Source organism: Martes martes (assembly GCF_963455335.1).
Source record: "Martes martes genome assembly, chromosome: 2".
NCBI classification, from domain to species: domain Eukaryota; kingdom Metazoa; phylum Chordata; class Mammalia; order Carnivora; family Mustelidae; genus Martes; species Martes martes.
The window spans coordinates 29,251,501-29,274,598 of NC_137889.1; the positions used below are offsets into that span (position 1 = coordinate 29,251,501).

The 23,098-nt window shown below is 38.5% G+C and overlaps 1 protein-coding gene across 4 annotated transcripts in view; it reads left to right on the plus strand.

The window, feature by feature from the left end:
• The window catches only part of NRG1 (neuregulin 1), a gene marked incomplete at both ends in the record, with an annotated part of 1,090,467 nt that overhangs the window by 930,965 nt on the left and 136,404 nt on the right, over positions 1–23,098 (plus strand). For 3 of the 4 annotated variants that reach the window (XM_080796240.1, XM_080796238.1, XM_080796241.1), the window contains 2 exons: positions 7,508–7,558; positions 9,953–10,003. The exons of the other annotated variant lie outside the window; for it this stretch is intronic. In XM_080796240.1, coding sequence (XP_080652366.1) covers positions 7,508–7,558; positions 9,953–10,003 — 102 coding nt within the window. The remainder of the gene's footprint in view (positions 1–7,507; positions 7,559–9,952; positions 10,004–23,098) is intronic. 4 annotated transcript variants of the gene reach the window in all.

Here is a 23,098-nt window from a genome sequence, read left to right on the forward strand (position 1 = left end):
AGAAGGTGTCGCTCACCCTCCAGCAACTTCTCGGAGTTGTCCCAAGAAATGAAAAAACCCGCGCTGGTGGGTGTCTGCTCGGGATAACTGGCTCCTCTGTGATTTGATGGAATTATCTCTAGAAACCTATGATGAGCTAAATAAGTGAGCGTCTCTGTCTCTTGAAATAATAAAATGTGACTTCAAAATACCCTTTGGTGATTCTTTTTCCTTTTGCATGATGGCACTTGCCTACTGCCTACACCAGCCCTGTCAGGTGTTAAAAAGCCAAGTCTAAGGATGCTGCTCCCCTCCAGGCGGGAGAGGGGAAAGGAGTGCCCACCGCAGAGGCCTGGTGTCTGCAGACCGGAAGGTAAAATGTAGGGCCAGGAAGGGGAGAGCAAAAGTGACTAGAAGGTCAGCTCCGTAGGAGACTGATGGAGTTGGTGTCCATTGACTTACTGGGACAGGGAGAAGGGAGTAAGATAAAAATACGGAGCAGGGTTGGGAAAAATCTCAGGTTAATCCCCAGCCTTCTCTGGATTCCCCAGTGAACTTCTCTGTTGTGGGGTAATCAGAGTTCATTACTTTAATTTTAAATACCTCCCTCCACAGAGAGTAGGGGACAACAGTGGAAAGTAGTTTCCATCACTATTTTTAGGAGCTGTGTTTGTAGTTGAAAATGTAAAAGCCATTTAAAATTTATATGAGTAAATGTAGCATCACTTTACTTTTGCATCAGCACGGGTTCAACAATAAGCACGTTGCTGGCGTTATTTTTACCCCATGAGGAATTTTATAGGATGCTAACTTGAAACACAGATTTAAAAATTAATTTCAGTGGATTATTCTTTTTTTCTTTTTCCTGTTGTGCTGTGTTTAGTAGCTTATTCTCAGCCTATCATTGGCTTGGTTCATTGTGTCTCCCCGTGGTAAATGCTATTGAATTATGATTTTGACACTTGAATTAGATTTGTAGAGCTACGTATATTATAAATTCCCAGGAAAATACAATTAGAATAAGTGTCATGGTCTCACTGAGTGCTTACAGTACTATTATACTATTCCATGTTTTCTGATTTATAGGATTAAGCAGTGAATTATTTACTACTGTATTATTCCTGGCAAAAGCCCACAGGGTTTATTTTTTTATTAATTTTGGGGTGCTGAGGGATAATACGGCTTTTTGCATTTCTCTCATAGGGGAGACATCCAGTCTCATTTTTCCATATTAATTCATTCAAGAATTGGTCTCAAGTTTGAATATTTAGTATTGACCATAGAGAAATGCAAGTCGGGATGTTTTTGATAATCAGAATAGATAATAGTCTTTTTCACCTGACAAGAGTAAAGAGAAGTTCTCAGAATATTGTAAGGAAGTCATTCTTAAACAACCAACTAAAATCTTTACAAGGTGAGGTCTTGCTGACTTGCATAGAGCACCTGAGGGAGAAAAAAGAATCTCAATTACATTGCAAGGTGGTCTTGTCTTTATTTTCTTCTCAGAACCCTAGGAATAGTTCATCCTTATCCAACCCTCTCATTGTATTTAAAAAGAAATGTGAATTTACCATGTGTCTGAAAACAGACACATTCAGAATTACAAGACACTTGGTAGCTAAGGAGGACTTGGACCCAGATTTCTTGAATTTCTGATCCAGTAGGGCTCACTTTGTACCTGGCTGTGTGTTTGGGAATGTTTAAGTAGATTCTTTGGTTTGTGAAGGGGAAAAAAAAAAAAAAAAACAAAACCAGAAGGAAGCGTGTGAGGCGTAAGGAGAGGGGTTCTCTGGGAAGAGCTACAACTCCGTTATAACTGGGCATTAAGAAGGAAAATATAGCCCAGGACATGTCTAAAGATTTAAGTAAACAGGAGTTTCTGGATCTTCTCTCTAGTGTCTCTGCCTTTAATGTGCTTCAGATACTTTCTTGAAGCTTCTGTTTCGTTTATCTTCTTACCTCTCCTGCTCTCAAAGTGCTTCTTCATAATTACAAACTTTAACCTGATTATGATCTCACTTGGCCATTTTTCTTCATAGCTCTTTTAAAGGCATTCTTTCCATTTTAACTCCTGTTGTGTGATTGTTCTCTTAGTTCCCAAATCAGGTTCCCCATCGCAAGAATCTGATTGGCAGAACTTACATGCCAGACCATTTCGAAAGACCTAGAGAGTTTACGAAGCATCTGCCTTCTGGTCAGGTGCCCACCATGGTCTCAACCGAGGAGAGTGAAACTGGAAACATGGCCGCCTAGAAGCACCCCTCTCCTCAGAGGCCGTGGGCGCTCTGCTTTTCGTCAGAGCCTGTGGCTTGGCAGCCACCACGAGAAACAAGGCCAGTGTGTTCTGCATATTGGGAGACTCTCTCTTCCCCTAGCACCTCAGGGGCTTAGTTGCAGCACGACCAAAAAGAAAATAAATCATCTTCCTGACCCTTCGGCCTCGTCTGCTGCTCTCTTTGAATTTGCTATCAATTCTAGTTATCAAAGAAGGCTCAGCTCAGATCTGGAGCTCTCTGGGACTCAGGCTGGGACTCAGATACACGAACTTGTGTTGTCACATCCCTGTTTCCTTAGAAATCTGGGCAAACACTGCACAGAAACACTCTTTCAGAGGGAAAAAGAGCACTCTACTGTGGTTATAAACTACCACATGGCCAAACCTTCTCTCCCTAACTGTATATTTATTATTGACTTGGGCTGAGAGAGTGGAATTCTCAAGAATTTCATTTCCTTCTAGAGGTCCTAGAAAAAAAGTCTTAAAAATAAGAACACGATGTCAAAACATTATATTGTGTAGAACTCCCTTTGAGATTTTAATTGATCTGTTCTACAAAATATTAGTCGTTTTGTTAGCTTTATGTTGTCCCCCTCATTCTCTCCCATATTACACAAATGCATACACAACTGTGGTCTGATAATTTCTACACAGGTTGCCTTGCTGAAAGATCCTGGTATGCTGCTGTGAGCTAATTATCCAAATTTCATCCTGTGCGAAAGATTCCTTGAGATATACTGAAGCTCTCACACAAGTGCCTTCTTTCACAAAGACGTGTAGAGTATATTTTGGTACCAGATTCTAGGAGGGATGGCAGGGGTTAAGGGGAAGGAAGATATGAACGAGAGATTGTTTTCTTTTCTCCCCAGGAAAAAATGAAAAAATGTACCAAATGGACTTGCTGTTTGACACTATTTTTAATTCCCAAACACAGCTGTATAACTATCAGGGAAAAATTAGCTTGGATCATAAAAGTCTTCCATCCAATATTAGGAACTTTCTGCGGTGAAACTCATTGTTTAGAATTGCTTAGATTAGCAACTAGATAGAAATGAAATGATAACAAAAACCCAAGAAATTCTCCTTGAATTGTTACATGCTTGAGTGAAATAATGACCGTATTTTCACTGTTTTTGAACATTTAGAAAAGAAACACAATCACTATGTTAAGCTACATTTTAGAAATTTGTATGTTTTCTGCCCTTTCCAATGCCTCTTAATCCCGATCTTATTTGGAAAAAAGAATTTGCTGTACAGTAGATGGATAGACACATATGCAATCTGCTAATTATTTTTGGGACTATGTGAGTCTAACAGACACCAGTTGAGTTTTCACAAAAAGAAGGATCTTGGGCACCTGGGTGGCTCAGTGGGTTAAGCCTCTGCCTTTGGCTCAGGTCATGATTTCGGGGTCCTGGGATCGAGGCCTGCTCCCCCTCTCTTTCTGCCTGCCTACTTGTGCTCTCTCTCTGTCAAATAAATAAATAAAATCTTCTAAAAAAATTTAAAAAAGGATCTTACAGACAGCCATCATTACATGAGGGGTAATGGGTGAATTCCTTTGATGAATTCAAATATGCCTCTTTAACAGGCCACATACACCGCCCTTACACAGACTGTACACCGTATGTTTATTTTTATTTGCATTTCATTTGGCTTGGTCTTTATATAGGAAACCTTAATGTCGCAATTAATTCTTAGCTAAGAAGCTCCATAAAAACTCCTGGGCACAGATTAGGGAAGAGAGTAATAGACTTAACTGGTTTTTGAATTAATTAAGTACTGCAGTCTTTAAAGATTAATACAAGAGGATATACAAACTAATTAGTCATATCTGCGACAAGATTGTCTTTTTTTTAATCAGGAGAAAAATTATTTGAGTGAGGTTCAAGATCCCATAGGAACATTGGGCTCGCAGCAATAAATCTGCTGTTTCCTTTGAGATGAACGAAAAATAGTATTTCCACAAAATTTGCCCAATACATCAGTTGGTCCTTTAAAAAATTGGCTCACGTGGGTAATAGGCTTAGTTTCCCCCTCTCCCAAATTGATGGCATTGTTGGAAATGCTGTGATATTGGTAAATGAGCTGTAGTTAAACTGACAATCATATAAAACGTTTTGTAGTTTAGAAAGCAGTCTCCGTGTATGTTGTATTATATCGTATTCCTATGAAGGCTTATAAGGAAGAACCATATGAGTGGAATGGACTTGTCTTTTCAGCGTATAGTATCCATTCTGACTCTACATCATTTATTAATTTCAAAATTTCTCAGTTGCGAAGCTGTCCTTGTAAGTAAGAATGTAGACACTGGAAGACATTCCTTAAGTCATCTTCACTTGTGCTAATAAATAAGGGGGCCCATTTTCAATCTTTAAAAAGATGACTTGGTCATATTTTTTGCACACACAATAATAACCCGTAATTTTAGAATAACAAGGAGTCACAGAAGTGGATGTTGAAATACACACAGACACATCAATATGTATGTGTGTGTCTATGTGTATGTGTCTTTGGCCAAATAGTTATATTCAGTATAGTGTGCTCATGGTGAAATCTCAAACAAGTCATGCATGTATCCTAATGAGAAAAATTCCTTTCCACAAGGTGTCATTTTTCAGACACTGCAACTTTTTCCTGAGAGCAGATCCGATTTATTAAAAAGGCTGTCAAACATGGAAAATATACTAATGTTCCTTATGTTTACTTGCCTAATCAGCAGAAGTCGCTCAGCTGTGTTCAGTTCCTGATCATTCTAAATCTTCATTAATTTGCACTAATGAAAGGGATGTCCTTTATAGATTAACCAATTTAATATACCAAATTACTGCAGGAAAACTATGTCGCTTAAGTAAACATCAAGAAGATTGCAGGACTTAATTTTTTTGAATCTGTAATTGCAGCAAAATTGTTTTCAATCACTTATAACAAAAGGTAGCTTTGTGAGTCTATGAAGTCTACCCAGAGCATGCTTGCTGAATGATATTAATCAAAAATATTAATTTTTCTTATTAGCAGGATTCTTTTAGTATAGAAGTATATGACTTCTAACTCGTGTTTCCCCCAAGAAAATTCGGAAGTTTTCTATTTGGAGCCATAATTGTTAAAGATATTTTTAAGGTCTCCAGGGTAAATATCTAATTTAAGGAAGGGAGAGGATTGTTATTATTAGCATTTTTTTTAGGAAGGGAGATTATTTTAAGCTGTCTCTGGGTAGATAGATTTTTATAGTAACCTCCTATTCTGGTATTTTTATGTAACATTCAATTTAAAAAGGAAACATTATGGTTAACCTTTCCTCTAACCTGAGATCTTTCAAGTTGGAGGTAGAAAAGCTCTGACTGTTTTTTGTTTTTTTTTTCTTGGAAGGTCACAGTGGACAACTACTTGGTTTGTCAAAAATAAACTTGAAAAGAGTCTTGATATTCATGCTGGGATTGGGACCTCTGCCCAATTCTTGTGACCCTGAGCTTACGACTTCAGTCTGGCTGTCATGTCATTGATGGGTTCTGAAGGATAGAAAAGGAAACCTCTCTCCTAATGAGGGCACTTGCTTGGAAACAAGGATCTTCTTCTAGGTATTCGTAGGGAAAGATAAATGTTGTAGATCTTTGATTAAAATCTTCCTCTCAGATTAAATTTTCCCCAAAGAAGGACAATTTCATTTTCTGTAGCCCAAATCCAGGAAGTTCGTTGTGGTCGTGTCAGAAACAGACATTGCCATATTATCAACTCAGACTGTCCTCTTTAATGCTTGCTGCATGAACAAACCCAAAGGGTATTGTATACCTTCCCATTCCGATTCCTTTCACTTCTTCCCATTTTTTGTGGGTAGAAGAGGCAGTGTAGGCTGCTTTGGTGGCTTGGTAATAATCTCACACGTTGAATGGTTGGTCTTCCTAATGTTTGGATAGAGAGGACTATCCATTACTTAATTTTCACAAGAGAGACACATTTGGTCTTACTAAAGGTATATTTCTGGTCTTTATATATTCATATCTCACCTGATGCTTATTCTTAAACATCCCTGCTGAGTCTCACATGCTATTTTTGTTCCCTTCTGAGTCCACAAAACCTTGTATCCCTAGAGAAGTGTTTGAGGTTGAAGGAAACATTGCCCGTCAAATTAAGTCTTCTTACCTACTGGACTAGTCATACCATGGAAACCTGAAATGGTCGTATCTATATTTAAAGATGATTACGTTGATTGTGAACATTTCTAACTCCATGATTAACAGGCTGTTAATTCAAACATGAAATGAGAACATACATGATTTGCTTAGGATTTTAGTAGGTTCTGGGAACTTCTGAACAGATTCAACTTACCTTTTTGTCCTGGTTAGTGAATAGTGACATATTGTTTTGTCATTTGACAATAATTATACCAACAGTGAAGGTTGAATGATACTCATCACTGCATCACTGCATCATTCCAGGCTTCATAAAACCACACCTTACTGAAAATACTAGATTTTAGCAAGTGAAGCCCTTTCCAGAAGGACAGGAAGAAGACCGGGTTGGTTAGACAATGGAATTGTCCTTTGTTTCATGATAAAGGCAATAAACTGAAAACAAGTCAAAGCTTAAACAAGACCATCCCAATTCCCACCATAATGGTGTGTCCAGCAGGACGTAGTTTCTCCTTCATTCCGTTGGGGTGGGAGCTCCCTATTACTCTGTGCCTTGCCCAGAGTAGCTGAAAACTGTGTCAGATAAGGCACCCGTCTGGATCATCGTTGACAATTTTCTGTAGAGTTCAAAGCCAGAACTTGACATGTTTCACCAATCCCAACAAGAAGCATCGCTTACTTCTGTTTTTGAACAAACGTGTAGTTCTCCAAAGACTGATAACTGAAAAATTCTGACCACAGCTTTGATCCTACAACTCTGATATTTTTTTTACTTCTGATCTGCCTTCCTCTCTGAGAAGGAACCCACGGCCTCCTTGCTGTATATTGTCCTTCACGGGCTCCATGGGGGTGGGGAATTCTTCCTACATACTCCAGTATGGCTCATCTCATTCTCTTTGCCCAGGAAAGAGGAACCACTTATCTGGACAGCCTTTTTTTTTTCTTTTCTTTTCTTTTTTTGCATTTCTGACATTTGGGGTGGATAGAGCCTGGGCTTTCATCACCCTCTTGCAATACTTTTCTTCCGTGACACTCTCTTCTTTAGTTGGAAGGCAGGCTGTGGAAGTGGCTCCCGGCCTCCTGATCATACATTGTAATTTCCTATCGCCTTTTCTTTTTACAGACCTCATCACTGGCATGCCAGTCTCCACTGAAAGAGCATATGTGTCTTCAGGTAAGGAAAAGAAGCTCACCTCGTTTTACTAACCAGAACCACAAACCTAACTAGTGCTGGCTGCGCCTGCTACTAATCAGACCCCTCTGTGCATCCGAATTGTAGCTGTTCTTGTTTTCTGCTGCAGTATGTCCTCCAATTCCTTTTGCCTCTTGGGGTTTTACATAAAGGAGTACAGTTCTTGCCGTATGTCTGAAGCTGGGCCTGGGAGGCGTGCATGGGAAAAAGACTCGTCTCGATACAGCTTAGTGACATGAGACCAGGAAAGAAGACATCTGGGTTATACATTCAGTTTTAACAAGCTTTCTAGGTGCTTCTCTCAGCTGCCTCTGTTCCTTTTAAGCCACCGTAGTTCATTCCTGGGTAATGTGTCCGTGTCCAATCTCTGACCTCCAGGCTCCTAACAAGCAGCTGTGGGTCACTGAACTTAAGAGAAAACACTGTTGTACACCTGAATTTTTCAGATGTTGGTGCATTGCTTTTTGGTTTGTTTTTGTTTGTTTCTTCCTTGCCTGTAATGTTTGCTGGTAGCACTTACAGTCTGAGCAGATACTAGCTACTAACAGATACTGGCTACTAACCCAGCTCTACTAATGCGTATATAACCATAATTCATTCATTTCTCCATTTGCTGTGAATCTAATTAATCTGCTGTGAATTTTTTTCTTTTCTTTTCGCTCTTTTTTTTTTCTTTTTACTTTTCCTATCCTCTGTCACTCTGTAGTTAACAGGACCTTGGAATATTTAAAAATTTGTATTTAATGAGAAGCAAGTTTTTAGAGTCTTAGATTCAAAACTCATTCAGAAGTATGATGATAACTTGTTTCTGCATGACACCTCATGGTTTACAGAGACATTTACATCTCATTTGGTGTTCATAATGGATGTGTGAAACAAGACATTATTTTTCTTCATCATACAGATGAGAAAACTGAAGCATTAGAAATATGAAGTCATGTGTCTCAGCAAGTAGGAGAGCAGGTCCTTTCAGCTAGCTCCGTATTCCTTCCCATTACCCTGTATTTAATATTTTAGCGTCATTGATTTCCTTCATATGGCCTGTACCTTGTTGGAAAGTTGAAGGAGGCCATGTGATCAAACACAGCTTTTTTTTTTTTCTTTCTTTCTTTTTTTTTTTTTTTTTAACTTCACTTCACCAGTTTCTCCTCTTCCCTTCAAAGCCATTGTTCAAGATCATAAAAATTAAATCTGTCTGTATCCCAGATGGCTTTGACCATGTTTGGGGCATATCCACGTGTTGTTCCTAAGATGGACATATGCGCATTATAGGGTGGGATGATCCTGGAGTCTGAGGGTTGTACTTCTCTGAGTAACAAGGAAAGCAAGAGAGAAGGGAGGGAGACAGGGAGGGAGGGGAGAAAAGATAAAGGTAAAAAGAACAACAAAAACAAAACAAGAAAATTGTTGAGTTACCTGAATTTTCTTCCCCTTTCACTCAGGCATTTCTTTCTTATGAAGGGCTTCACTACCTGACTCCACAGACGTCATTAGGAAACCGGGTTTTTTTAGATTATGTGATGCTTCCCTTGGGAATCGGGAGGGACGCTCACTAGTATTTTCTGATCTATGACTTGAATCTTTATAGCTTTCTGGCTGCTGACTTTCAATTCCTCCTTGATACTAACTTGTTCTTCTTTGTGACTAATAAAAACCCTTGGGTCCCATGCTTTTTTTCTGTATGAGTTGTGTTTTATGCTCTGCCTGTATTTAAATACTAGCTTTCCTTCCTTTGTACTGGCTCCCTAAGAGAATCTTGCCCCCGTACAACTCCAGTGATCATATCACGAGTTTATTGAGCATGTGTTGGTTGATCCTACTGTACCACTCCAGCGGATCTCGCATGGACTTTCTTCAGCACTGTGTTTGCTCAGGGTGTCTACGCAGACCATGTTGCCTAAGAACAGATTCATTCTTCTTCCTCTTCTTCTTCTTCTTTTTTTTTTTTTCCTTTGCTCATGAAAGTTGACTTTCATTCTCTCTGAATATGGGGATTGTTCTCTTTGGTTTTGTGTTTCTGAAAAATCAAGACCATGCTTGAGAGAAGGAATGGGCCATCACACCTGTCCTGTGGCTCTGTTCAGAGTCATGTTGAGTCATGTTTCTAAGAAGTTCGTACACCAGTTGATATGTGGGGTTTCTCTGCAGGTGGACTAATTTCCATGTTCATCCCTTGGGTTTGGACCATGGATGGAGCCCTCCGTGGTCTTTGAATTTTGCATACATCTTCCTCTGACTTGAGAATGCTTCAGCTTCTCCCTTGCGCTGTTTCCTAGCCCTCTTTTTCTGGATGATCCCTGAGCCTGGCACATTTCTGATGTAAAAATGCAAGCAGCCTGACTCAATAAAGCCTCATTTCACTTCTTTGTTTTATAGAGTCTCCCATTAGAATATCAGTATCAACAGAAGGAGCAAATACTTCTTCATGTAAGTATATTTGAATATTCCATTCACTAGTTTTGAACCCAAGACAGTACCTGCCCCTGGAGGTGGTGTTCCTGTCTCTCCTCTACCCTCACTGAGGAACCGTACATCAAGTTTGGGAGCAGGCTGGTATTTGCTGCGTGGAAGGGAATGGCCCTGTGCTGAGCTTGCGGTGGGGGTAGGGGGATTAGATATCCCCTCCCCCTAAGATACACATGGACATTGGAAAACACCACATATGGAGTGGTGTTATACTGTAGTGTCTTTGAATGTTGAAAATGACTGCAAAGCCTCTGAGGCCTGGTTCTGGGTGAACAATAGAGAACATCGTTCGTTGTTTTTAGTGTGTCTTGTTGCCTTTAGCAATTGCTTGAGGCCTGATACCCAGCTGTTTGGGGCCTATTCTAAAGCTCCCCAGTTCTCATACAGAGTCTGCTGTGATAGAGTAAGGAAACTATATATAGATGCCCTTAATTCAAATTCGATAGCAAGCGACTAATTATGAAAATGTTTGAAAGCAAGTCCCTAGGCAAGATCTCAGATTAGTTTTCATCTGTTTAATGTGAAATGTGCTTTGTGCTTTTGGAGTTCTACAACTGTTAGATTGATTGGTGCTCTGTGCCATGTCAGGGGAACTTAAGAAATTAGCAAGGACTAGTAAAAATAGTTTTGATACTTATGAATTGTGTATAGCATTGAATTAAATTTTGATATCCAGCAGGGGAATTTATCAGACCTTGAAAATAAAACCTATAATTACAGTCTTCTTCTCCCTTATTTTAGCTCTTTATTTAACACTATTTCTCAGTTTGAGAAGCTCTTCCATAAGAGCTTCTTTAATATCTTTAAATAAAGATATTCCCGATTATTCTGTTCCAACCCAGGGAGCATGTTGAGGGCACAATTTCCTTTGGCTATCAGTGTGGTAGGAAACACCGGCAGGAAGGTCTGTATTTTAAGCCACTTCTGTTGTTTTGTCCATCTGTTTAAATACATCCAGTTTGAATCTAAAGCCTTTCCCTTCGGGTTAGTACCAGGACTATAACGATATGATGTAAACGTATTTTTTTATTGCATGAAGTATGATGTTTTGACTACATTTTAGCTAGATAAAGCATCATTTAACTAGATTGATGGAAGCAATCTAGCGAGATCAAACTGGAAATAAGATGCCAGAGAGGACTACATTGGCTTCTTCTGTATTCTAAAGATACTCATTACATAGTCTAAAACGATAATCCCTTCTGGGGAGCTTGGGATATTTGTTACTTAATTCTACTTCTAAAAAGATTAGTATAATTATATAGATTTTAACTAACTCACATTAAGGAATCATGTTTGAGCTTTGTTTTAGATTTTTGAGTGTTTATTATACAAGGGCAAATACTAGATTTTTCTTTTTGGCATTTTGTCTGGGAACAGTTTCTCCCCTGCATGATTCATTGAATAAAGTTATTGAAACTCTTGTAATTGGAACCCTCCTGCTATCATTAACGGGGCGATGGATGCTATCCTTAAGCATATGCGAGTAGTTTTGGAATAGAAGAAATACTTCTTTGGATTTTCCAGAGCTTCAGGGAACTGAAATGAATCTCTCAGTTTACATTTGTATTCATTGCAATACTGTTGAGAGAGAAATAATTTTGAAATCTGACTCTGATCTCTAACTCTCGGCAGAGTTAGTTCCTGATATTTGGTAAAGGTTTTAGACTAAGAAAGAAGGCTCTGTATTTTAATATCGTGTAAAAATATTTCAGTGCACTATTTTCATACATTCCCCCTTCCCTGTTCATGCTAGGCTCTCAGGAAACACTGTGGAACTGATTCAAGCACGCATTTTCTTAATCTTATGAAAATACACTCTGTAATTTGAAAGTAGAACCGGGAGGGACCAGAGCCCGAGTCCAGTCTTGGTGAGAGCAGTGACAGCAGCGTGAGGCACTCAACCCTTCTAGAGGGAGCGTTTGCAGAGCTCCGCAGTGCAGGGTCTGTGACGTCAACAGAGCTCCGTCTAGCAAAGGCCGAAGGGGAAACTCGAGGCAGCAGAAATAGCCATAAGCGGGACTTACACATTCAAGTGATCTATAACAGTCGAAGGCCTTGGGAAAGTTCACACGGGTCAGAAATAATCAGCTCCGAAGAATAGGTTCCTTTTCGCTTTGTTTCCGCCAGAAAGGAGACACCGGTAAATCCCTGTGCTGGAGAAGCGAACCCTGCTCTTGCAATGTAATCACATCTGTGTGGGCTACATTCTTGGAACTCCAGGCACTGGCGTTTGCTGTGTACATTTTGCAGAGCCTGTCTATGGATTCGGCCGACCTGTTGTGTATTGGGATGGGTGGGTATGCTCTTGGGGGTCAGGCGATCCTGTTACTTTTCCCTTTTTTAGGCAGAAGGGGCGCACCTGTATCCAAAAGCAGCCTCTAACAGCCCCAGTCCTGTTGATGAGAGCAGCTCACTGCTGAGTAAACCCTGAGGGGGTTCAGCCCTGTCAGTTTATGCCCTTGACCCTGTGCCCCGAAGGATTTATGCCCTATGCCCCGAAGGATGCCAAGTCTGTCCTTTGTCCCTGCATCCCGCTTCTCCCCACGCCCACCCTCGAAGTTCTACTTTAGCCCTCTGTATCTCCTGTTGGGATAGAGAAAAAAAACAAAAAGAAGAGAATAAGCATTGCCCACCTACCTATCTGAAATACTCCTGCTAATATTTTAATATACATTCTTCTTATCAGTGTTTTTCATTCTGGGTTTCTGTTTATCCACCCTCCCTCCGTCTACTTAATGTATCAGATGCATTTTTCTCATGTTACCAAATACGAATCAGAAGTATTTTAAAATAGTTTTCTGAAATCTTAAACCTTTAAATAATTCTTTAAAGCTCACTGTAACAATAAAGCAGTTGTTCTTGACTAGAGGTTTCAAGGGATTTATGTTTCATTTACAAATACCTTATCATTTATTTCCCCTTTGTATTTATTATTCCTAATATTTCATACATATTGATGAAATGCCAAAGGTACTGATCCTTCCCTTTGGAAGGAAAATTTTCGCTCTTTCTTTTTTGAAACTGGGATTGAACTTTGCATTGTACACTCACTATTTTTAGAGTTGCTAATTTATGAAATGTTCAAGACGTTTCCTATAATGATCTCCTGGTAAAGGTGAACATTATTTGTCTTTATTTTATTTACTTTGTTTTGGTAAACGAGGCATCTGTAACTTGAAACATATAATTTGCTGGATGAGTGTCCTGTTACACGTAAGTGCTATTGTAAAAGGAGAAGAACATGAACTTTACAAAACGGTTAGTAGGACTCTCTTGTTCCTCCTTTATGTAGGATCAGCAAAAAAGTAAAAGAATTGCTTAGAACGAACCATAATGACTTCCCTCTGAAGTGCCAGCTGCCCATGACCCTAGTTTGCCTACGATTTTATTGAATGCTATAAAAAAGTACAATTGTTAATACCAGTCACTTTACTGAATTAGGAACCATCCATTCCAATTTAATGTATAAAAGAGAGAAACAAAAATGAAGTCTAATGAATAGTAATTAGAAAAAAATAAAGATAAGTTTCTGGAAAACAGTCTTAAATAGTTGTAAGTGTTCATAATAATAATAATGGCAAACATCTGTTGAAGTCTTTCTGTGTGCCCGGCACTGTGTTAGGTGATTTGTATGGAGACCCATAATGGTTCTCATAAAACCTTAATCCATTCTTCAGATGTTAAGGCTGATAAATTTTATCTGAAGTCACAGAAGCAGAATTCAAACCCAGGCAATCCACTAGCTTGCTATGCATGATATGTGAGGGTTTTTTTTCCTCAAAGAAAAAGCCTGTAATATTAAAAGGAATGAGATCCTGTGAATGGACAGGAAAGTAATCTTTGACACAAAGTGGATTGGTGGTGTGGATGGTAGCTTAGGGAAATGCATGACCTGGGACCCGCTGAGCCCATGTGATCTGTGTGTTACGCACATCAAAGCATGCCGATCAGTGACGTAAAATGGACAGAACGCACACCTTGCGTGGACACGTGCTCGCCAGTTTAAATACCAGTGATCTAATTACTGGGTAATCTTAGGCAAATTGTCTAACCTCCCTGAGACTGAGTTTCAAGGTCCGTATAATCCTGTTTATCTCAAATCTACATTGGAAGCCTAATGTGGGAAAATTAATGTGAATCATTTAGCACAGCTTTGCTTTTAGGTGGTCCCCCCTATCTATGGGAGAGATAAAAACGAAAACCTGATGTAGCTCTGAAGAGAGAAAGGTCATCAGAGGAGGCCTTGCATCTCATTTGAACAATATAGGAAACTATCTTTATTTTTGGAGGAGGAAGGGAGTTAATTATTTGCGTTCCAGATGATGCTGCTGAAAGTTCTATGCCAAGAAATCACTGTGTCTCTTCAAAATATTATATATTCTCAGCTAAGGCTGCATTTCCAAGGAACTTATCCAGGAGGTCCTCTTTGAGATCTCTGAATGAAATGGACAATGCAGCCTTTAATTTGGCACCTAAAAGAGCTGGCTGAAGGGGAAAATGTCTTTTGTCTGCAGGACATTTCTGTTACGAGATACAGCATTTTCTCTTGGGACTAGCACAGTGATCAGTATTGATTAGATCCGACCACGTCCGCTGGTCCCTTGGTGAGAGATTTAAAGCTCTGATTCTTACATTCCACCTTCAGCTGTAACTGACTTACCTGCTTTAATGGTAGAGGAAACTGCCTGGACCTTTGCTAAATGATTCTCTGCTGGAAAAAATGGCATTTCAATTTCGGATCTTTATTGGTGGCAAAATACGAAGTCCGTCCTATCACCGTTGGAGAGCGACTTCTAACTGAACGCAAATTGTGTTTCCGGGTTTCTATAAACATGGCATTTTCCGGGGTGTGGTGGCTCTGTCTGTTGCAGAGAAGGACAAATTCCCATGCATCATAGAGCAATAAGAGAATAATTTTAAAAGGAAATTGCCCAACTAGTATTACTTCCATCTTTCTAATTGCAAAGACACTTAGAGTTTTTTTAGGACGGTAAGTGACTTGGAGCAAGAGGACGGAGGTGTATGTCACAGCCATTGCTGTGTTCAGATGAGTTATTGCCTTCGCGGTCATTCATTCATTTTTTAAGTGGCTGTATCTTACTTCTTTCTTAAAGCACCACCTGCAACTGTAATACAGTTCTTCAGTTCTGCCTTTGACCTTTCTAAAGTCACTCCCTGCCTCCCACTGCATTCCATCACTGGACAAGATAACTTTGAAACTTTTGGTCAAGCTTATAATGAAATTGTAGTTAACCTTTGGTATTCAGTTGAAATTAACCTTTACCGAATCATTCTTTTGAATCATGAAATAAACCATGTATGTGTATGTGTAAACATACATAACTGATATTTGTACCATACTATATATTTTATAAGGCTTATTTTTATATATTGAGTCATATATTCACATAGGAACTCCGTGACCTCGATTTTATCCCATTTGTCAGCCGATGGGTTGAAGCTCAGACATTCTGACATGTCCAAATTCGAAAAGTAAGTAGGTGGTGGAAGAGAAGTTTAAACCTGAATCTTCTGGTAACAAATGTTTTGGTCTTTTATTTACAAAGTCTTATGGGATTCGTTCAGTTAGTTTGAGGGAAGGCCTTCTTTAAAAAAAAAAAAAAGAAAAGAAAAGAAAAAAACATCAAGATGCAGTTTTTTATGAAGACTCCAGGAATAAAATCACATTAGTCCCAGTTATCCCAAAGCCAGCTTTTATTGAAGTCATACCCTTTCCACACACTATAAGGGAATGAAATGGATGGGTGAGCTCTTAGTTAATGGCAACACAATTCAAGGGTTTAATAGTAAAAAAAGGAGGCAGAAGTGTTGGTCTAGAATTATTTCAGTGACCTTGCTGTTTGGTTTTCTTATTTTGAGAATGATGTGGTGTATTTCCAAATATGCTATTTTGCAGAGATGGGAATACTTTTAGAGCCATTGTGCTAATGGGACTCTGATCTTCATCAAACAGACATACCCTCGGTGGTAGTTTATGTTTGGGATAGATGCGTTGCCTTATTCCAGACTAAGTACTATTTAATTTAGTGCATGATATCTTAAATCCTGAAAATTCTTTGTATGACAGAGCTATTCATTAGTGGGAAATTATCAGACCCAGAGCAATTATTTCTCTGTATTTTATTCTTTGGGGAGGTTTTTACTGGAATATTCTCTTTAACATTAAAAAAAATTCATCAGTCTTTTTTGCATATCAGCTGGAAGAGGGGAGGACATCTTTATTTTTTCTGTTTTCAGAGTAGTAAAAACTTTGCTAAGTGTTTTGAATCATTTGGAATAGAGCAGTGGAATGATTAGCTAGAAGAGTTAATTCATTAAATGTGAGCGGAGGCAAGGGAATGGAAACGGGTGTATATCAAATAGAAAGCATCTAGAAGAACAAAGCTAGCAAGATTTTGATAAATTTACTTATGCCAAACTTGGTGGTTTTATTTATTTCTTTATTTTTTTCAATAGGAAGATGGGACCAGAAGCCTTTAAATTAGATCGGAGGTACTCTAGGAAACAGCTCTCTCCCTGGGGGACAGGGAAGAATAAGATAGAGGAAGGGATAGGGAACGATATGATAAAGCTGCAGCACAAAAAGAAATAGGGGCGTCGTGATTTAAGAGTTCATCAACAACCAGCTGTAGAAATTTAACTCCAAAGGGCTTACATATAAAGAGTGTATGTTGGCTTCCATAACTGGCCTAGTTGGATCCAGAGCCTCAATCACGTAGGGGAATGGCTTCTCAGTCTTTACGCTTTGTTTCTCTGCAGATGTTATCTTCACTCCTAGTGGGCTTTCTCTGCCTGACAAGGAGATAACTGCTGGTAGCCCTGAGCCTGAAACCACTCAGCTCATGATCTAAAAAGAAGAGAGAGTCTACTCCTTATCCGCACAGCAGAATTTGAGGAAGAATTTAAGAATCTGGTTGGCTCTACCTGAGACCTATGCCTACCCCTAAAATCATTATTATATCTGGGAGATTAATGACTTCCGTGGGGCAGGGCGTGGGGTCAGATATCCCCTGCTGTGTGAGTTTGGGTCCTGAGGCAGATGAGCTCAGCCTCGTGGGAAACCACAGGGTTTAGGTTCATTACAAAGGGGAAGGTTTTGTATCTAAAGAAAGGCAAAGTGGGCTAGACAGGCAAAACCAGCACTGTCCTCTGTTGCTGATGAGCAGACGACTTGAGAAGACTCAGGAAATAGATACCTTACAGAGATTTTTTTTTAAAAAGATTTTATTTAGCAGGGAGAGTGGGAGAAGGAGAAGCAGGCTTCCCGATGAGCAGGGAGCCCAATGAGAGGCTCGATCCCAGGACCCTGGGAACATGACCTGAGTTGAAGGCAGAGGCTTAACAACTGAGCCACCCAGGCACCACTCTCACAAAGAATTTTAAAGGAAAATTAAAAATAGATGTTACTGAACATTGTCCAACTGGGCAGACAAGATTAAAGCAGAAGTTTTCAAGAAAATGAGTTAGGAAACTGAAGACAGTTGAAGTACCTTGAAAGATTCTTTATTAGAACCTATGAGTTGACTATATAGTCATAATTAAAATACCCTCTTTTTTTTTAAATCCAGAAACTTAATGCTTTTCTGAAGAAAGTAGAAAAGATTTTTTTTTTTTTTAAAATGAGCTACAGTTTTCAAGTTAGAATACATGGGAAGCATTTTTGAAATCTGTAAAATGTTCTGATTTGGGAGTTAAAAATCAAAGTCTGCTTCATGGAGATTCTTTTATTAAAAAAATCTGTGCCTGAGAAGTACTAGCTTCTTTCACCAGAGTAACTGGCATCTTCCTTCCTTCCTTCTAACAGTAAGAGAAGGAGAAGAAGCATGCTTAGCCCATTCCGTTTCACATTTTACAGAAAAGTCCGCAGGTCTTGCTGAAGTGCGAAATCACCCTGAGGCTTTACCAGCCTCCTAGGTATCGCTGCTGAAACCTGGAAGAAGCAATGTCTCCACTAGTTCATCTGTAGGCAGATCGCGCTATTCTCTGCCCTACTCTTATTATAATGCCTCTAGCGTACGAGGTGCTCGATTATTTAAATCTTTTTTTTTTTTAATAAAGGTGCTGTGTATTGATAGTTCAACTAATCGTCAAAGGACTGCTGGAATGGCACTTTTCATTTTATCTCTCAGTCTACCAGAAGTCAACAAAATCTTTAAAAACCAATTATATGGGCCAGTGTGGGTTATAGTCTAAACATACGCTCATCTCCGTTCAAGTCCGTAACTATCTCTAATTCAGAGATTTGGTGGTTAGGTTGGAGTTGTTCATTGTATGTGAGCTATCATTTTGTTCATTGCTCAGATATTCCAGAGTCACTTCTTCAGTAACTATCAGGCTTTTTAAAAAATGTCACAAGGAGAGGGGCGCCTGGGTGGCTCAGTCTGTTAAGCATCTGCCTTCGGCTCAGGTCATGATCCCGGGGTCCTGGGATCCAGCCCTGTGTCAGGCTTCCTGCTCAGCTTGTAGTCTCTCTCGCTATCTCTATCCCTGTCTCTGTCTCTCTCTCTGTGTCAAATAAATAAATAAAATCTTTTTAACAAAATGTGACAAGGAGAGAGAAATTGAGAGAGGGTGGGAGGGGGAAGAGAGACAGAGGAGAGACAGAAACAGGTTTTGTTAAATATTGCAGGACTTTTATTGGCTGTGATGAAAAAAATATCATCAGTCTTGCTTTTAGTTTTTAAAAGGAATTTGGAGAAAAAAAGAAAAGAGAGAAAAGAAATAAAAATAAATAAATAAAAAGAATTTGGAGCTATTACTCTTTTCATTTCAATAGTCGGAATAGTAAAAAACAGATCGGGATAGGCCAAGTGACAGCTAAGGTCAAAGGGCAAGTGTAAAACTGAAAGTTTTGCTATTTGAGTCTTAGATCACCGAGAACTTTCTCACTCTCTGATTAAAATAAGCGAATAGTTGGGGCGCCTGGGTGGCTCAGTGGGTTAAAGCCTCTGCCTTCGGCTCAGGTCATGATCTCAGGGTCCTGGGATTGAGCCCCGCGTTGGGCTCTCTGCTCCGCGGGGAGCCTGCTTCCCCCCCCCCCCCACACCTGTATCTCTGCCTACTTGTGATCTCTCTCTGTCAAATAAATAAATAAAATCTTTAAATACAATAAAATAAAATAAGCGAATAGTTAATCATCTACCCCCCACAGTGCTCCAGCACGATGCTAGGAACAGTGCTAGGAACCGTGATGTGTATTTCCTGAAGGGGGGATTGGTTCAGGGAGATGCACAAGAGTGGTCCTTGGGCTGAAGTAGTTTGCACTAAAGTAGAAAGGTTAATTGTAGTTAATTGGGTTGATTGTGTATAAATGATACATCTCGTGATACAAAGTAGAATATGGGGGGCAGACTTAAGTTGCTTTTTTAAATAATATTGCTTAAGATAGAATACACTTAATCCATTTTGTGGCTTGTGATTTTAAAGGAAATAGTTGGATAATGATTTTTTTGGTTTCACTGTGTTTTCTCTCTTTTTTTAAGTAGCCAGTTGTTTCTGCTTCATATTTAAAGCTCAATAATTTTACCAAGAAATCAGAATTCTGAAATTTATCCTATTTAAGAAAAATGATGATAATCTGCGACCTACTGTCAAAAGAAAAAGGCCAAGTAACAGTAAGAGAAATCAGAAAGTACTTTGCACTAAATAGAGTTTTGAAGGTAGTTTGGGGAAATTTTAAAGGATTTAGAAACTTAACTGGAAATTTTAGATGAGCATAATTACAGTTTGATAAATTGAATTACTGTTTATTTTCAGAAACTTACCCGTGATACATAGATGGACTTACAAGGTATTCAAAGAGACATTTTTGATTAGGTTACCTGGAAATGTAATATGGAAAGGTTGAAGTTTCTTGAACAATTTTATTTTCATTAGGCAAAACTTGGGTTTTTTTGTTTTTATTTTCTAAAGCATAGAATTGACCCAAATTTGGACTACTACTACTATATTTGAAAACATACGTCTAATTACATTATAACTTAGTGATACATATAGTAAATTAAAATAATAAAGTAAATCAATGAAAATGACTAAATATTGAAAAACAACATATTCCTTTATGATTATTCCTCTCTTGTTTTCTTAAAATTCATTTATTGAAAAGAGTAATTAATTGACAAGAAGCTCCTGTGTCATTTGATTGAGTTTTCAACTACACATTTCCTCATGTGAGAATTAAGACATATTCAGAAAAAAAATCCACAAAAGGAAATACATTAAATGTTATTTTATAATGTTTTATATAAATGTTGTTCTGCATTTTAATTTAGAGATCTAGCTGTTTAATCAACCTATAAAAATCCATGCTATTCGCAGATAGTGTAACTTGGAGAACAGATCATTGTTATTTTAATTCTTAGTCTACAAAGCTGTAAGAAGAAGATGCTACATTTACTTAAAAACAGTTGTAAAATCTAACATGGTCCACCAATGATGAACTGTTTCAGGCAGAAGGCACCTTGTCGGCCAGGATATTTTTGTAAGATGTGATGTGAGGAAATATGAAGAGAAATAGTCTTACACATGTCTGACAGAAAATTGTTTAACTGGCCGTAATGCATTTTTTACAAATTTTGTACATTTCCTTTTAGTTGATCCAGATGGATTTTTTTTTCCCCTGCTATCCTCGTGGCAGCTTCTTATTTTCACATCACTAATACTCCAAAGCAGAAATGCATCTTGTTCAGGCTTGATCCTCAGGTTATCTGCAAAATAAATAAATAAACAATACAAAGAGTTCTTGGGTCTGTTTTAGAATGAACAGATTATAGGGACTGCAGAATTACCATGTATGTGCAAATGAGACTGTGTGTGAAAGCAAGATAAGCTTTAGGAAGGATATAGGTGACTCGGGGGCGCATAAGGGATTTACTGGAACCTTTAAAAACATGTTTACAGTGCAGGTGAAGAGCACCGAGGTTTAAACTGTTCAGTTTAGTGAAAATAAAAATGAAGCCTGACATCCACTACATGTATACATAGAGAAACAAGTATTTTACTAAAACTTCCTGCTTGTTCTTCTAAAGTTTCTAGAACATCGGCTGTGACCGTTTGTGTACAAGGTGCATTGAGGAGTAAGTTTAACAGAAGCTTCTAGTGGAGAGGGTTTTCATGAAGACGAGGACCAGTGATAGTCTCAATAATTTTCAAAATGTCATAACTCACCTCTGTCCTTTTGCAGGAGAAGTACAGACCTGGGTATGTTTTACTTAAATGATGCTCTGAAATTGTTAAAAAAAAAAAAAAAAATCCTTGTCTAATCAAGGAAGAAAGCAAACTCCTAATTATTATTTTTTTTATATAACAAGATGTTAGATTATCTTCCAACACCCAGGGATATTCTTCTGCTTGTCTCATAGCTCTTGCTTCAGAACAAGCTTGGCACTTGTTATTGACACAATGTGCGCATCAGTTCCCAAGCCAGAATGTAAGGGGCAGAAGAAAGGAATTTGGGCTTATTTGTGTGTTCACTCCCATAGCTTATCACTATGCTGTTTCCCAGAAATTATTAATTAAGTGAATATAAAAATGAATAGTGAGGTGTTTTTTTTTAGTTAGATTACTATAATTTTTAAAGCTGTACTTACATATAATTATAGGAAAGCCATCTAAATCTTAAATCACAAAACAGATATTTAAACATTTGTAAATCAAAGTCAAAAAATAACAGTGGCATAAATAACATTAGAGAATTTTTAACATTTTGAGAAGTATTTCACACTTTGCTTCTATTTTAAATCTTTTTTTCTGGCTTCTACATCTGGGAAGTTTCTTCATTTTTAGATAAATACTCATTTACATGGTGATTTATAACAATCCGTTCCACTGTAGATGGGATTATTACAAATTATCTGCAAATGTATATATAGTAACTAGTTGGTCGCTGTTCCTCTCTGTGGTGCTGAAGAGTCATTTGTTTGGCAGTAAGAGAATGCCATCATAGTGTTAATAAGGTTGATTTTTCTTTTATTATTAATAATAAAGTAGTAATAATATCTTTTAGTGAGCACCTATCACATGTCAGTTACTTTCATCTGAGAATAAATATGTATTAGTCCCGTTATATAAATAAGGAAACTAAGAGGCTCAGACAAGTCAGTGTCTGTCAAGGTTGTATTACGGGTGGTGGCAGAAGCAAGGTTGCTTTCTAGCTTTCTAGCCCCTCTGACTCTGCCTCCTCTGCTTTTTTCACTTCCCGATTGTAGAGGGTGAAAGAAAAACCCTCAGAGGGCTCCTCTTGTCACCTCTTTTTTTTTTTTAAAGATTTATTTATTTATTTTGAGAGAGAGAGAAAGTGAGAGTGGGGGGAGGGGCAGAGGGAGAGACAGTCCTAAGCAGACTCCATACTGGAGGGAGAGTCCCACCGGGTCTCGATCTTACCACCCTGGGATCATGACCTGAGCCAAAACCGGGAGTTGGATGGTTAACTGACTATGCCACCCAGATGCCTCCTCTCTTGTGACCTCTTACTCTAAAGGGCATGTGATCGTTGCACCTACTTTTGAAAATACTCTTTTTCTCTAACTTGATTGTTTGAACCAAATCAGTTCTAGGAATCAAGGTTCCTGAGCAAAGTATAGAAATATAGATACACATTTACTATGATAAAATTAAAACTAGAAAGTTTTAGGTAACAAATTGTATTCATTTAGTACTTGGATCATTTAGAAGGAATACCGTGAGCCTCTAGTACACACATACTTTGGGATGGAGAGAGAATGATGAGCACATTATGGTTGATAAAAGGTGTGTGCATTAAATATCTGAAACTCGGGTCATAAGAAACAAACAGAACGTGATATATAGCCTCCGCTTCCTCATCCTTCATTCCGATGGCAATTTGGCAATTTTCAGATCAATTTTGAGATGCAGAAAAAAAGTCATAGCTTTTTGCTTAAATTCCAGATTGATGTAGAAGGTTATTTGGTTCCAATAATCTTTACAGTAAGTTTTCTTTTTTGTGTTTAGATTGACTTATTTTGTCAGTTTTTAGGGTTTTTTTGCTTCCCTGGGCAAGATGGCATTCTCATC